The sequence below is a fragment of the Alligator mississippiensis genome, chromosome 3, assembly GCF_030867095.1.
Source record: "Alligator mississippiensis isolate rAllMis1 chromosome 3, rAllMis1, whole genome shotgun sequence".
Classification (NCBI taxonomy): Eukaryota; Metazoa; Chordata; order Crocodylia; family Alligatoridae; genus Alligator; species Alligator mississippiensis.
The window spans coordinates 182,022,822-182,038,882 of NC_081826.1; the positions used below are offsets into that span (position 1 = coordinate 182,022,822).

The 16,061-nt window shown below is 46.1% G+C and overlaps 1 protein-coding gene across 9 annotated transcripts in view; it reads left to right on the forward strand.

The window, feature by feature from the left end:
• Positions 1–16,061, forward strand: part of FREM1 (FRAS1 related extracellular matrix 1) — a 148,051-nt gene that overhangs the window by 89,574 nt on the left and 42,416 nt on the right. For 5 of the 9 annotated variants that reach the window (XM_059724709.1, XM_059724708.1, XM_019483846.2 and 2 more), the window contains 4 exons: positions 5,282–5,426; positions 7,338–7,479; positions 11,734–11,929; positions 14,387–14,651. In XM_059724709.1, coding sequence (XP_059580692.1) covers positions 5,282–5,426; positions 7,338–7,479; positions 11,734–11,929; positions 14,387–14,651 — 748 coding nt within the window. Of the gene's footprint in view, positions 1–5,281; positions 5,427–7,337; positions 7,480–11,733; positions 11,930–14,386; positions 14,652–16,061 lie in introns of those variants that run through there. The other 4 variants (XM_059724710.1, XM_059724711.1, XM_019483847.2 and 1 more) reach the window with 4 other exon arrangements.

The window sequence follows — 16,061 nt, forward strand, 5'->3', positions numbered from 1 at the left end:
TGCTCCGGCAACCCGCAGCTGTGCTCAATTGGCTCTGCCAGGGCTCTCTCCCTGGCAGTTTCTCCTCTCTAGGAGCAGGCACCGGGGTGCCCTGCGACAGCCCTATTATCCTGGACCTATGTATGCAGCTTCAACCATCCCTGTACCGCATCCCAAGCCTCGCAGATGCTCCTAACAGCTGTACTCTGCTCCAGCCTGAGGCTGGGCCCATCTCAGGACAGTATTAGGTCTCTTGTGTTCTGCCCTGTATGGGCCGCACTCGTACTGCCTCCCTCTCACTGAGGCCTCTCTCACTCCACTGGTTCTCACACTGTCTCTCCCTTACTGCCCCCCGCGAGGCCATACTCGTACCGCCCCTCCACACTCATACTGCGCTCACCCAGGGGGTCCTGGGGGTTGTTTCCCTGCATTCCCTGGCCAGCAAGTATGCAGCCTCTTGGGACTCTCCCAAGGCTCTCATCCGAGCAAGCGCTGGGCGGTTTGCAGAACAATGGACTTACTCTGCTTCTGGTCTCTCACCGAGTCACTCACCCAGCTGCTCTCAGTCAGGGGCTCCTGACTCGCCCCATTGTTTACTTGAGGCTGTTCCTCAGCTGCCCCACCCAGTCGGCCTCCAGCCCACATGAGGCCTCAGGTGCCTGAAGGCTTATCTGGACCTAACTTGGCTGCCATGTTAGCAGGACCTACCCTCAAGCCCCCTGCTCACCGAGGCCCACTTCATGCCCCTTCCTCACTGGGCCTTAACTCAGGCCCCTGTGTTCACAGGTCCTCACTACCTGCCCCTCTCTCCAGGACCTCCCAAATGCCACTTCAGTGCAGGCCATTAGGTGCTCCTCTGCACCCTGCTCTACACCTCTGCCTCCACTGAGGCACATACTCTGCCCCCTACGCTAAGGCCTAGGGTCAAACACCCCCCCTCAGGCTCAGGTGCCCTTCACCAGCATGCGTGGCCTGGCCCACCACTCTCACTTTCCGGGATCCCGTACCCCACATGGGCTCAGGTGGCCGTAGCTGTGCCTGGCACCACTACCCACTCTCTGGGGTCTTGCACCCCACACAGGCTCAGATGCCACACCAGGGCGTGCCTGGCCCTCTACTGCCACCAGTGATAAATAACCCACCCAAAGGCAGGGGCTGGGGTTAAGGCACCCCTCATACATTTAGTAGATTTCATAGATGTTAGGGCTGGAAGGGACCCCAAAGATCATCAAGTCCAGCCCACCGCCCAAGGGGCAGGAGTCAGCTAGGGTCAAAGGATCCCAGCAAGATAAACTTCCAAACATTTCTTGAATGAGTCCAGAGTTGGTGCCTGCACCACTTCTGGAGGGAGTCTATTCCAGGTCTTGGGGGCTTGGACCATAAAGAAATGTTTTCTTATGTCCAGCCTAAAATGGGCTTGTAGGAGTTTGTCTGTTGGTCCTTGTTTTTTCTTGGGGTGAACAGACATGCTCCCAGATCCTGATGTACACCCCTTATGTACTTATAAGCATCCACCAGGTCCCCCCTGAGCCTGCACTTTTCCAGACTGAAGAGTCCCATGGCTCTTAGCCTCTCTTCTTAAGGCCTATTCTCTTTCCCTCTGATCATGCGTGTGGCTCTCCTCTGGACTCTCTCAAGCTTCTCCTTGTCCCTCTTGAATTGTGGAGCCCAGAATTGGATGCAGTACTCTAGCTGAGGCCTCACCAAGGCCGAGTACAGTGGGAGGATGACATCCTGAGGTTTATTTGAGAAACTTCTCTGGATGCAAGCCAGAGTTTGGTTTGCTTTACCAGCTGCGACATCGCATTGGTGGCTCATGTTCATCTTGTCGTCAATTATGACCCCCAAGTCTGTTTCAGCAGTGGTGCTAGCAAGCATAGTACTGCCGAGCCTATAAGTATGCTGCAGGGTTTTTTTTCCCTGAGGTGTAATATTTTACATTTATTGGTATTGAACATCATCAGGTTTGTATCCGCCCACTTAGTAAGTGTATCCAAGTCAGCCTGGATCACTAGCCTGCCCGCAGGTGTGGACGCTATGCCCCAAAGTTTAATGTCATCGGCGAACTTAGGCAGTGCGCTTCTGATACCAATGTCCACATCATTGATAAAGATGTTAAAGAGAACCAGTCCAAGGACAGAGCTTTGGGGGTTGTCACTGGTCCTGGCACGCCATAATGATTCGCTACCATCGACCACCACTCTCTGGGCCCGACCTTGGAGACAGTTTCCCAGCCATTGGACTGTGTTGTAGCCAAGGCCATAGTTGGCCAATTTTTCCATGAGGAGATCATGGGACACCAGATAAAAGGTTTTTTTAAAGTCCAGATATATGATGTCAATCTCTTCTCCCTTGTCTAGGTGATATGTCATCTGGTCATAGAAGGAGATTAGATTGGTCAGGCAAGACCTGCCCGTGACAAACCCATGCTGGCTATCCCTCAGGATGCTGCCCTCAGCCAGTTTATCCAGAAGGGTCTCCTTGCTAATTTTCCCCAGAATCTTACCAGGGATTGAGGTCAAACTGATTGGCCCATAATTCCTGGGATCTACTTTCCGCCCATTCTTGGAGATGGGTACCACATTGGCCTTCTTCCAGTCCTCAGGTACTTCACCTGAGCGCCATGAGTTTTCAAATATTTTTGCCAATGGTTGGGCTATGACACCTGCCAGTTCCTTGAGTACCCTAGGGTGTAATCTGTCAGGAGCAGCTGACTTGAAGATGTTCAGCCTCTCAAGGTGATCCTTTACTAAATCAACACCAATGCTGAGTATAAATACGCCCTCACCCTCGCTATCCCATGTCTTGCTAGGCAGGGCAGTCCCATTGGACTGATGAAAGACCAACGTGAAGTACCCATTAAGCAAGTTGGCTTTTTCCTGGGTGTTGGCTATCAGCTGTCCTGCTTGGTTCAGCAGGGGTCCAATGTTACCCCTGCTTTTTTTCTGACTTCCTACATATCTGAAAAAGGACTTTTTTGTTATCTCTGATATGTGAAGCAAGATGGAGCTCGGTTGCAGCCTTGGCTTTCCTGATCTGCTCCCTGCAGGTACAGACCAGTGCTGAGTACTCCTCCTTGGTGGTAATTCCAGCCTTACATCCTTTATAAGTCTCTCTTTTGAAGCATAGGAGGTCCTCTAGTTCCCTGCTGAGCGAAGGGGGCTGCTGTGTCCTTTTGCTACCCTTCCTCTGAGATGGGATGGCCATTCCTTGTGCTGTCAGAATCACTCCCTTGAGGAGCAACCTTGGACTCCTCTTCCTGTTGAGTCATGGTCCCTTAGGGCCTTGACAACGAGCTTCCTGAGCTTGTCAAAGTCAGCTTTCCTGAAGTTGAGGACTTCTGTATTGCTGACTGACTTGCCAGCCTTGCAATGGATAGAAAAGGTGATCATCTCCTGGTCACTATCACCCAGCTTCCCATTGATTCTTAGGTCACTGACTAGGTCATCCCTTTTGGCCAGTACCAGGTCCAGAAACGCTTTACCTCTTGTCAGCCCATAGACTTCTTGAGTCAGGTAGAGCTCATCCATGCACATGAGGAAGCTTTGCAATTGATCGGATTTGGTCAAGTGCTCTTCCCATGAGATGTCTGGGTAGTTAAAGTCTCCCAGACCATGCACCGAGAGCGTGCAGCCTCAGCCAGTTCCCTGGTGAATTCCTGGTGTAACTCTTGTTTCTGGTTAGGAGGTCTGTAGTAGACTCCTATCATGATGTCCCCTGTGCCATGTTCCCCATGTATTTTAACTCAGAGGGACTCCAGTTGTCCTCTCTGGGTGCCAATGTCAATTTGCAGGGACGTGTAGCTTTCCTTGACATAGAGCTACAGCCCCACCCTTTCTGTCTATATGTTCTCTCCTGTACAGGGTATAGCCATCTATACCAGTGGCCCAGTCATAGGTGGAGTCCCACCAGGTCGATGTTATCCCTTTTCACCAAAGATCAGACTGTGATCGTGAAAGCCGAAGCCTTCATGATGACACCAGCGCCACAGTCTTTGGTTGACTAACTTGACCCGTCTCTCCCTCCTCAACCCATGATCTATAACTGGGAGGAGTGAGGAAAAGACCACCTGTACCCCCACCCCCCTAAGTCCCACTCCCAGAGACCTGTAGTCTCTCATGACCCGGCTGGGATTGCTCCTCCTCGCCTTTCAATAGGGTGGTAACTGGCCTGGCATTTCTGGTAGACTGTTCCACCATGAACAGCCCCACCAGGCCACCTATCCCCAGCAGGGTGCAGTTTTAGGTCATGCCCAGGACCAGGAGCCTCCAAACCATCCCCAATAAGCTCCTGCCCTCACCTCAGTTTGTTGCAGAAGCAGCAGCTCTGCTGGAAGATGTTACTTTGACTGCTGCCTCCAGCTCTGCTGGCCTGAATCTTAAAATGGTCACACATCAGAGCTGGGACCACACCTGCCGGTTGCCTCTTCATGCTCTTAAAGTGGCAGACACCAAAGGTGCTCTGCCACACATAGTATCTCAGCATGTTCCACAAAAGTACTCACAAAAATATCAGGTACTCATCATATATTTCACAGGTCTTTAGACATATGTGTTTCCCCACTTTGTCACCAACCTGGGTCTCTCTTCCCTCAACCAACCTTTCAACCTCCAAGCCATCCTTTAAAGTATTCATTCCTGCAAGGAAGCTAATTATGATCTCTCCACTTCTTTTATTTAGTCTCTTGTTGGAGATCTAAGTCTGCTCTTGGGCTGGTGGATAGTCACAGATGTCAGAGGTTGTTTACATGGGAACTAGCTAATGTCAAGGTTTCTCAGTATATCCACCTGAACACTTAAAGATACAACCAGCTCTCATGTGTTAGATTTCGGTAACATGAACACCTGTTAAGTCTTGGACCTAAATGAGAGATGCATACAGCTTACAGAGAAAAAGCTTGTTCAGTTAATCAATAAACTCATTTAAGAAGTTACTTCATGCAGTCCAGTCTTGCTTGTTTTTAAAATGCACTGCCTCTGATTTTGCTCATCAAATCCTTATGCACTCTCTGGCAAACTTTATCTGTACTTATTGGTCATATTGAGTTGGGTGGGATGGAAAAAATTCTTTTTCAAAACAAAGACATTAAGCAGGTCATCATGATAACTTTTGAGTAGCTGGGGTGCTAATGAATTAATGAACAGCTGCTGCTTAGAATGCTCATCCTGTGCTAGCTGAAACAAGCTGGCTGTGACCAGTGGACATGTGTGGGGGGATGATGGAGGCAGAAGGAAATGATGTGAAAGAGATTTTGAAGGTGACAGATTTATTTTCTCTTTCCCCCCTACCCCCCTCTCCCCAGGAATGAGGTTGATGTACATGCATGATGACTCTGAGAATCTCGCTGATGGTTTTACAATCCAGCTATCAGATGGGAAACATAAAGTCCTCAGAACCATTTCAGTAAAGGTCATTCCAGTTAATGATGAGAAACCAGTACTGAGCAAGTAAGCCACATGTTCCTATTCCAAATTGGGGGATGAGTGCAGATGAAATGATTCAACAGTGATCAAAACAGCAAATTAGTGATTAATAAGGCTAGTCTGCCATAAATAATCGTAGACTAATGCCAACAAAGATGTTCCTGTACTTTTGCCACTCTGTGACTGTTTAACAAGAGCATTATCAGTAGAGAATAAATTTGGTATTAAAAAGTGTCTAAATCCTACATATTTTTATTATGATGGCTTTTTTATTTAATAACTAAAAATGATTGTGTGATATACGGAGAAAAAGAAATGGGCTGATATCGGTTCTTCGTTATTGAAAAATAACCCTGGTCTTTGTACCCCCTCTGCTGGCCAGTCCTATAGTGGGTTGACTACAGTTCTCTTGCATTCTTGTGCATTCCGCCCCTTCTGGCCTTGGGTGATGTGCAGTTTAATGTATGCATCAGCTAACACTGTGATAATAGCATCAGATTTGGAGAATGATGACCTTTTCTCTGAAGTCTGAGACCTCCCTATCTCACAAAATTATAAAGTGAAGGCTGAACATCTGAGTACTTCTTTTTCTTTTCTAAAATATTCCTTCTCAGTCAGGATTGTGTCTTACTTGACATTTGGATGGCTCCCATTTCATTGTGGGTTTCAGTGATGCACAAGCAATAAATAAATTATAGGCAAGGTTGATACCACCAGCTCTTCCTGAGGTTCCCCAACACTTTCTTATTCACATTGCTTTTCACTTGACAAACTGAGTGAAAATTTTGTATGTTGTTTGCCCATATAAGAGTGAATGATTCCATCACAATTAGTCACAACAGTTTAGCCATTTCTGAGAATAAAACTAGGAGAAAAAATATGTTAATTTTCAATATTAAAACAAATCTCACAACTCTTCCTTGGAAAGCAGAAGTAGCCCTGAAATTTGGCAAAAGACCAATTTTTGTCTCAGGGCTATGCCTATAAAAATTAGGTCAAGTTACAAATCTTTGAAATATACCAGTTCACACAGGCTCCCAGCCATCCATCCTCATAGAACATGTTCCAACATCTTCCAGATCCTCCTCTTGGCCTATCTGGGCCTGCGGCATCCAAATTAAGTGAATGAATATGCTCTCTCCTGTTAAAGCTCCTCCATGAGCATGAAGAGGCAACCTTAATTCTGGCCTTTCTTCAGTTTTGAGTGCCTGATCTTTCAGTGTTAACATTATTAATAACATTTTTGTGGTACTAAAATAGCAACAGTAATATGAAGGGGCAGATTGGTATTATCTGATGGGGAGAAAGAGAGAGACAAGGTCAGAGAATTAAGAAGGGGCATGTCTTTAAAGGAATTTAGATACCATCTGGGACTTCCATCCTACCAATTTTTACACCCAGTGGTAGGCACTTCCAAGACTCCACTCTGAAGAATCCATCTCCCACCAGACAACAAAAGGTCACAAGGAGTTATTTGAACCTGGAAGCCAATGCATAGCCTGCAAAAAGTTGCCTGCCATAGGCAACAAGTCAAATTGAGGGTCCATTCCAGATGCCACCACTTTAAAGACTCAACCAGGCCACAGCTGACCTGGCTAATCGAACGATCCAAAAAGGCCCATGGAGCATGCACTGGTGTGGTCTGTAACAGTGGTATAGCCAACTGGCTCATATTACCTCTTCTGGTCAGATCAGATGAGAACTGAGAGGGGCACATACACAGAACTGGTTTCTGTTTTGCTGTTTGCTAATTTTCCCCAGTCTTCTTGTCTCCTCTGCTTGCTGTTTTACAGAACTATGCACTGCCTTTTAGTCATTCTGCAGTTATTACTCCTTCAGCATCTGAATAATCCTTTTTCCTGGCACTGGTGTGACTCATAAGAAAGATTATTTCTCTGTTTTTATATCAATGCATGGCTTTTTTTCTTTTCACAGGAAGGATGAGATAGAGGTGAACATGGGTGAAACTCGAATCATTTCTAGTGCTGTTCTGTCAGCCGAAGATAAAGACACCCCCAGGGAAAGAATTTACTATTTATTTGAAAGAATTCCAGAAAATGGGCAGCTTCAGCTCAAGGTTAGTCTTTGTACTTTAGCAAAAAACAAACAAACAAGCAACTCTCTTTGTAGAAGAGAAAGAAGAAGGACACTGTTATGATGAGGTAGAAAGAATACATGAAGCAAACAAACATACCAGGTTAGACACTTTGATAACAGAGACCAGATCTTTCACTGGAGTGGAGAGGAGGTGAAAACCATAGCCGGGCTATCATGAAGTGATGGTGAGGGGAAATCCTTGAAGGGAAAGAAACTCAGCAATCTAGCAGGGAGAGCCTGGTAATAAAGGGGAGAGAGAAGAGTTACACCATATGGAGAAGAGAATGGTAGTAGGAGATGGGGTGATCCTTCAGGAATCAGGAAGACAGTGGAGTGAGACCCCATGAGGCAATGAGATAGGAAGACAGTATATGGTGAGAAAGAGGAAAGGGAAAGGCCAAAGGGATTTTAGGACAGAAAATAAGTGCTAATAAGGAGAGAGAGAGTGAAAAAAATAAAATAGAGACAGGAGGGAAGAAAAAGATGATTGATTAGAAAAAAAAAAAAAAGAACGGAAAAGGGGATGCAAAAGCTTTTATTTTTCCTTATTATACAGAAAAATCTGATGGAGCAGTAAGCACATATAGTATTTTGATGTTATATCCCAGGTTACAGAATTATGTAGGACAACAGGGACTTGGTTCTGAATGGCACAGGGATGTGGGAACATAGTATCCCATACATTTGGGAGGAAAATAAGCTGGTAAGTGGATTCTGGTAGCTATATTTGGTATAGGTTTCTATGTGGGATTAACAGTGATTGTATAGAAATATTTTAAAGCCCTGTCGTTTGGGTGTGCTGTGCTTATTGGTATTTAAACATCTTAACAGCATGATAAGCTGGCACACAACTCCTATGAAGTGCCACCTGTGCTGATTCTGATCAATACAGTATTTTTTTGTTTTAAAATGCTTTGAAATCTTCTAAAGTGCAGGAAACTGCCCAAAGCCCTGAGGTAAGTGGGGAAGTGGGAGACCTGGAGGAAGAGCAAGCAGGAGGGGGCAGCAGGGGAGGTGCTCTCATACTTCTTGAGAAATCAGGGCAATCAAGTAGTTAGTTATCTCAGGTGCCTGTACACGAATGCACAGAGCCTGGGAAACAAGCAGGAAGAATTGGAAGTCTTTGCACAATCACACAACTATGTTTTGACTGGAATAACAGAGACTTGGTGGGATAACTTGCATGACTGAAGCACTGTCGTGGTTGGGTACAAACTGTTCAGGAAGGACAGGCAGGGGAAAAGAGGAGGAGGAATTGCACTTTATGTATAAGAGCCATATACTTGCTAAGAACTCCAGTATGAAACTGGAGATAGGTCTGTTGAGAGTCTCTGGGTTAAGGTTAGAGGGGAGAGCAACAAGGATGATGTCATGGTGGGGGTCTGCTGTAGACCACCAGACCAGGAGGAAGTGGTGGATGAGGCTTTCTTCAAACAGCTAGCGGAAGCTTCCTGATCACAAGCCCTGGTTCTCATGGAGGACTTCAATTACCCTGACATCTGCTGGGAGGGCAATACAATGGTGCACAGTTTTTGGGGAGTACTGGGGACAATTTCCTGGTGCAAGTGCTGGAGCAGCCAACTAGGGGCCATGCTCTTCTTGACCTGCTGCTCAAACAGGGAAGAATTGGTGGGGAATGTAGCAGTGAATGACAACTTGGGCAGCAGTGACCACGAGACGATTGAGTTCAGGATCCTGAGAAAAGGAAGGACAGAGAGTAGCAGAGTAAGGACCCTGGACTTCAGAAAAGCAGGATTTGACTCACTCAGGAAACTCATGGCAGGATCCCCTGGGAAGCCAGACTGAAGGGGAGAGGAGTCCAGGAGACCTGGTTGTACTTTAAAGAAGCCTTATTGAGAGTGCAGGAACAAACCATCCTGATGTGCAGAAAGACTAGCAAGTATGGCGGAAAATCAGCCTGGCTTAGCAGGGAACTTTTCAGTAAACTAAATCACGAAAAGGAAGCTTATAAGAAATAGAAACTTGGACAAATAACTGGGGAAGAATTAAGAGCATTGCATGGGCATGCAGAGATGAATTCAGGAAGGCCAAAGAACAGTTGGAGTTGCATCTAGGGATGTGAAGTGTAAAAAAGAGGAGGATTAGGGAAAGTGTGGGTCCCTTACTGAATGGGGGAGGCATTGTCACCTTGTGACAACAGATGCTGAAAACGCTGAAGAGCTCAATGCCTTTTTTGCCTCAGTCTTCACAGGCAAGGCCAGCTCCCAGAGTACTGTACTGGGCAGCACAGTTCGGAGAGAAGATGAGCAGCCCTCAGTGGTGAAAGAACAGGTTAAGAACTACTTAGACAAGGTGTACATGAACAAGTCCATGGGGAGGGGGCTGAGCACCTGAGGGTGCTGAGGGAGTTGGCTGATGAGACTGCAGAGCCACTGGCCATCATATCTGAAAATTCATGGCAATCAGGAGAGGTCCCAGATGATTGGAAAATGGCAAACATATTGCCCATATTTTAAGAAAGGAAAAAAGGAGGATCCAGGGAACTACAGACCAGGCAGCCTTACCTCAGTCCCTGGAAAAATCATGGAGCAGATCCTCAAGGAATCTATTTCTAAGCACTTGGATGAGAAAAAGGTGATTAGGAACAGTCAGCACAGATTCACCTGGGGCAAGTCATGCCTGACTAACCTGATTGCCTTCTGTGATGAGGTGACTGGCTCTGTGGATGCTGAGAGACTGGTGGATGTGGTGTACCTTGGTTTTAGCAAGGCTTTTGATATGGTCTCCCACAACATTCTCTCAGGCAAGCTAAGGAAGTACAGTTTGGATGAATGGACTGTAAGGTGGATAGAAACCTGGCTGAAGCATAGGGCTTAGAGGGTAATTATCAATGGCTCGATGTCTAGTTGGCAGCTGGTATCAAGTGGAATGCCCCAGGGGTCAGTCATGGGGCCAATTTTGTTCAATGTTTTTATCAATGACCTGGAAGATGGCATAGAGTGCACCCTCAGCAAGTCTGCAGATGACACTCAGCTGCGGGGAGTAGTAGATACACTGGAGTGTAGGGCTAGAATTCAGAGTGACCTAGACAAATGGAGGATTGGGCCAAAAGGAATTTCATGAAGTTCAACAAGGACAAGTACAAAGTCCTGCACTTAGGATGGAACAGTCCCATGCACCAGTACAGGCTGGGGGCTGACTGGCTGGGCAGCAGCTCTGCAGAAAAGGACCTGGGGGTTACAGTGGGAAATAAGCTGAATATGAGCCAGCAGTGTGCTCTTGTTGCCAAGAAGGCTAATAGCATACTGGGCTGCATTGGTAGGTGTGTTGCCAGTAGGTCAAGGGAAGTGATTATTCCCCTCTATTCAGCACTGGTGAGGCCACATCTGGAGTACTGTGTTCAGTTTTGGGTCCCCCACTACCGAAAGGATGTGAACAAATTGGAGAGAGTCCAGCAGAGGGCAACAAAAATGGTGAGGAGGCTGGAGTACATGGCTTATGAGGAAAGGCTGAAGGAACTGGACTTATTTAGTCTAGAGAAGAGGAGACTGAGAGGGGTTTTAATAGGAGTCTTCAACTACCTGAAGGGTGGTTACAAAGAGGATGAAGCTAGACTGTTTTTAGTGGTGGCAGATGACAGAACAAGGAGCAATGGTCTCAAGTTGCAGCAAGGGAGGTTTAGGTTAGATTTTTAGGAAGCATTTTCTCACTAGGAGGGTAGTAAAACACTGTAACAGGTCACCCAGAGAGAAGGTGGAAGCTCCATCCTTGGAGGTTTTCAAAACCTGGCTAGACAAAGCTTTGACTGGGATGATATAGTTGGGGATGGTCCTGCTTTGAGCAGGGGGTTGAACTAGATGACCTCCTGAAATCACTTCCAACCCTAACTTTGTATGATTCTAGGAAACTGCATCTGACATGTCAGATTTTTCCAGGAAAAGACTTTGGGACTTCCCTACAGAAACATGATTCTATGAGCGCAAGTAAAACTAGGAGTAATAGCATTATATTAAATTGGGAAAATATAGGCTGAATATCAGGGAAAATATATGAATACGATCTGATAAGTTTTTAGCATTCTCTGTTCCACAGCCCTTCTGACTGCTTGGCAGCAAAGCTCTTGACATATACTGGCCCTATAATGTCTTGCTAGGAAAGGTCCGGCTATCAACTAGGCTATCATTGGCAATCTCTGTATATCACCAAGGTATATTTATTAAATAAGCCGCTGTGGGATAATGTCTGGATACTGACAGATTTTTATTCATTCTAGGTAGGCAGGGACTGGGTGACTCTCCAAACTGGAATGAACTGCACTCAGGAAGAAATAGATCTGAACCTTGTGAGATATGTGCATACAGGAGCTATAGGATCCAAGATCCAAGACAGTTTCACATTTCATCTGTGGGATGGAGACAACCAGTCCCCAGCACTGGACTTCTTCATCAGCGTCAAGGACATGGAGAAGGGTAACAATCTAGCTGACTTTATGTCCTACAGTGACTAATTGTGGCACAAATTCAGTCTGAAAAATAAATTGTCATTTATGATCCTAACTGACACCCCAAGCCTTCAGTGAACACCAAGCTGGGTCACACTAGTTTTACTGGGGCTCTGTGCAGGCCTTGAGCATTTGTCTGCATAGAACTCATTGTAGGACACGATTCTTCACTATTTCTTCAAAAGGGATTCTAGGTAATATATTTAGTTAATAATTTGCTCCTCACTTCCATAGATCCACCAAGTGGCTTTCAATTATACAATAAAATGGCTGACAACATGCCTATAGATTCATAGATTCATAGATGTTAGGGTCGGAAGGGACCTCAATAGATCATCAAGTCCGACCCCCTGCATAAGCAGGAAAGAGTGTTGGGTCTAAATGACCCCAGCTAGATACTCGTCTAACCTCCTCTTGAAGACCCCCAGGGTAGGGGAGAGCACCACCTCCCTTGGGAGCCCGTTCCAGACCTTGGCCACTCGAACTGTGAAGAAGTTCTTCCTAATGTCCAGTCTAAATCTGCTCTCTGCTAGCTTGTGGCCATTGTTTCTTGTAACCCCCGGGGGCGCCTTGGTGAATAAATCCTCACCAATTCCCTTCTGTGCCCCCGTGATGAACTTATAGGCAGCCACTAGGTCGCCTCTCAACCTTCTCTTGCGGAGGCTGAAAAGGTCCAGTTTCACTAGTCTCTCCTCGTAGGGCTTGGTCTGCAGGCCCTTGACCATACGAGTTGCCCTTCGCTGTACCCTTTCCAGGTTATCCGCATCCTTCTTGAAGTGCGGCGCCCAGAATTGCACGCAGTACTCCAACTGCGGTCTGACCAGCGCCCGATAGAGGGGAAGTATCACCTCCCTGGACCTATTTGTCATGCATCTGCTGATGCACGATAAAGTGCCATTGGCTTTTCTGATGGCTTCGTCACACTGCCGGCTCATGTTCAACTTGGAGTCCACTAGGACTCCAAGATCCCTTTCCACCTCCGTGCCACCCAGCAGGTCATTCCCTAGGCTGTAGGTGTGCTGGACATTTTTCCTCCCTAGGTGCAGCACTTTGCATTTCTCCTTGTTGAACTGCATCCTGTTGTTTTCTGCCCACTTGTCCAGCCTATCCAGGTCTGCCTGCAGCTGTTCCCTGCCCTCCGGCGTGTCCACTTCTCCCCATAGCTTTGTGTCATCTGCAAACTTGGACAGAGTACATTTCACTCCCACGTCCAAGTCGCTGATGAAGACATTAAAGAGTATCGGTCCAAGGACCGAACCCTGCGGGACCCCACTACCCACACCCTTCCAGGTCGAGACCGATCCATCTACCACGACTCTTTGGGTGCGACCCTCTAGCCAATTCGCCACCCACCGAACTGTGCAGTCATCCACATCACAGCCTCTTAATTTGTTCACCAGTATGGGGTGGGATACCGTATCGAAGGCCTTCCTGAAGTCCAGGTATACGACATCCACCCCTCCTCCTGTGTCCAGGCGTTTCGTAACCTGGTCATAAAAAGAGACTAGGTTGGTCAGGCACGATCTGCCCGCCACAAACCCATGCTGGTTTCCCCTCAGCATAATTTGCCCTGCCGGGCTCTCACAAATGTGAGCCTTGATAATTTTTTCAAATACTTTACCAAGGATGGAGGTGAGACTGACTGGCCTATAGTTGCCCGGGTCCTCCTTCCTCCCCTTTTTGAAAATGGGGACCACGTTAGCCCTTTTCCAGTCCTCCGGGACTTGGCCCGTGCGCCACGAGCATTCGAATATTCCCGCCAGTGGCTCTGCAATGACGTCGGCCAGTGCCTTCAGCACCCTCGGATGGAGCCCATCCGGGCCTGCCGACTTAAAGGCATCCAGTTCTTCCAAATGACTCTGCACCACCTCAGGGTCTACGCATGGAAGTCTGGCGCCTTGCTGCTGCCTCTCTACAACCCCAGTGAGAGACTTGTCGCGCCCCTCGCTTAGGAACACTGAGGCAAAGAACTCGTTGAGGAGTTCAGCCTTGTCCCCTCTATCTGTCACCAATTGCTGCTGCCCATTTAGCAGGGGTCCTATTCCTCCCTGGGCCTTCTTTTTACTCCCAATATATCTAAAAAACAATTTAAAAAAAAATGGATATTATCCCCATTTTGTACATGGGCAAACCAAAGCACAGAAAAGTGGTGACCAGCTTAGCCAAAGCATGTCCTAAGACAGGCAAAGCTAGAAACAGGGTTCAAGTGTCCTGCTTCCCAGTCTTGTGTTATAACCATGAAATGTCTTTGGATTTAAGAAAGACAACTATGTTGGATTTAGCCCTAAACTGTGTTGGATTTAGGACATAATCACTACTTAAAACCATGCTTTCATCTACAGTGTCTAGAATGTTATAACATAACGTGCAGGAGACATATCAATTCTAATAGGACCATTTTAACCTATCCTCATATATCTGGCAGGAGATATTGCTGTTTTTATAAGGCCACTTACTGTGTCGAAGGGGGATAGAAGCTACATAACGACTGATGCCCTTCTTGCTATTGATGGAACTGACAAACCAGAGGAACTCCTTTATGTGATAACATCTCCACCTCAGTATGGACAGATAGAGTACGTCAGCTTTCCGGAAATCCCCATCACAAGTTTCAGCCAAATGGATATAGCAGACCAGGCAGTCTGCTATGTCCACAGTAGCAAGGCAGCTGCTCCTGAAGATACATTCAGGTAAGCGCTGAAGAATTGCTTTTTTCCTAGCTGTCTTGGTTAATAATAAAATTAATTGGAAAGGAGCACTCTCCTTTTCACTCATTTTGGGTGGAAAAAATCAATATGCATATGGCAAAAGTAATTCCTGCTTTATTAGATTTATTCCTGACTGACATAACACACTCATCCATTAAAACAGTGAAGAAATAGTCTGGGCTATATTCATTCACCTATAATGGCTTGAACATTTTTATAACATGCAAGAAATAGTGCATGGCTAATGAAAACTAAATGTAGGAGGAGCACTCAATAACATCTCTGAGATTTCCTGACAAATTATAACAATTTTCCTTGTTAATTGTGTTACTGGATTAATATTACATTCAGTAAGGAGGAAAGAGTGTTGTGATGCACGTTTCTTATAGTACTCAATCTGATATCCTTCAGTGCTTTTCCAAATATACCTTCCTGGATGACTGAACAGGAGATTTAATTTCTCATTCAGTTTTTTGTGCTCCATCTGAAGTAGTACAATCAGTTACAAGAAGATGGATCCTGAGGACTTCAGATAATTCAGAAAAACATCCCTCTTATATTGTGATACTGAGATCTTTGCCAAAGTGCTCCAGATTAGAAATCCATTTTACACTAAACCAGATGGCATTTGTTAATGCTAGCAGAGCAGCTGAAAGCACCGAAAGGGTGTTTAGTGATGTAGTTTGCCAGGATCTAGGTCTTTCTTGTCAAAGTAAAGACTTTTGATAGCTTTGAATGGAAGGTTTATTTTAAGGGAATATTTTTAGCTGAGTAGCTAGACCAATGGGTTGGCTCAATGCTGGGGATATGCATGGGGCAAAAGAAAATTCTTTCCCCTCTCTTCCCTCAGCCTATGTTGTTACTTCACATATGCCACTAAGACATACACATCACAGTGGAGACAAGATGCAAGGTTCTGAAGAGAAGTAGAACCTAAATTTTTGGCATCCCCAGTTTATCACCCAGATAGACATTGTGGGACCTCTCATTAGGCTAAGCTTTACACAAGGGTTATATGCTCCCTACACAGCCACTGGTACCCTGTCATTTGTGTGTATATGTGTGCATGTAACAGATCACACCAGAGAATGTAGGCACTATAGAAAACCCCCTAAAATAGAATATTTTCAGGTCACTGTGTTCATCTCACAGCTAAAGCTTTTTCTAATAGTTAATTTTTTCCTGAATATTTCATGTAGGACCAGGTTACCTATAAAGTTGCTCACTAGTTTCCCAGCTCTGCATTTGTTGTTCATTTTAGGTTGGAAACTTTCAGCTCAGGCTATCAGAATTATTTATGTCTTTCAGACAGGTGGTTCAGTCCATAAGGTCTCTCTGCCTCAGTTGTTAACACATCATGATTGTTTCTCTAGTTATAGAACTGACCTTAAT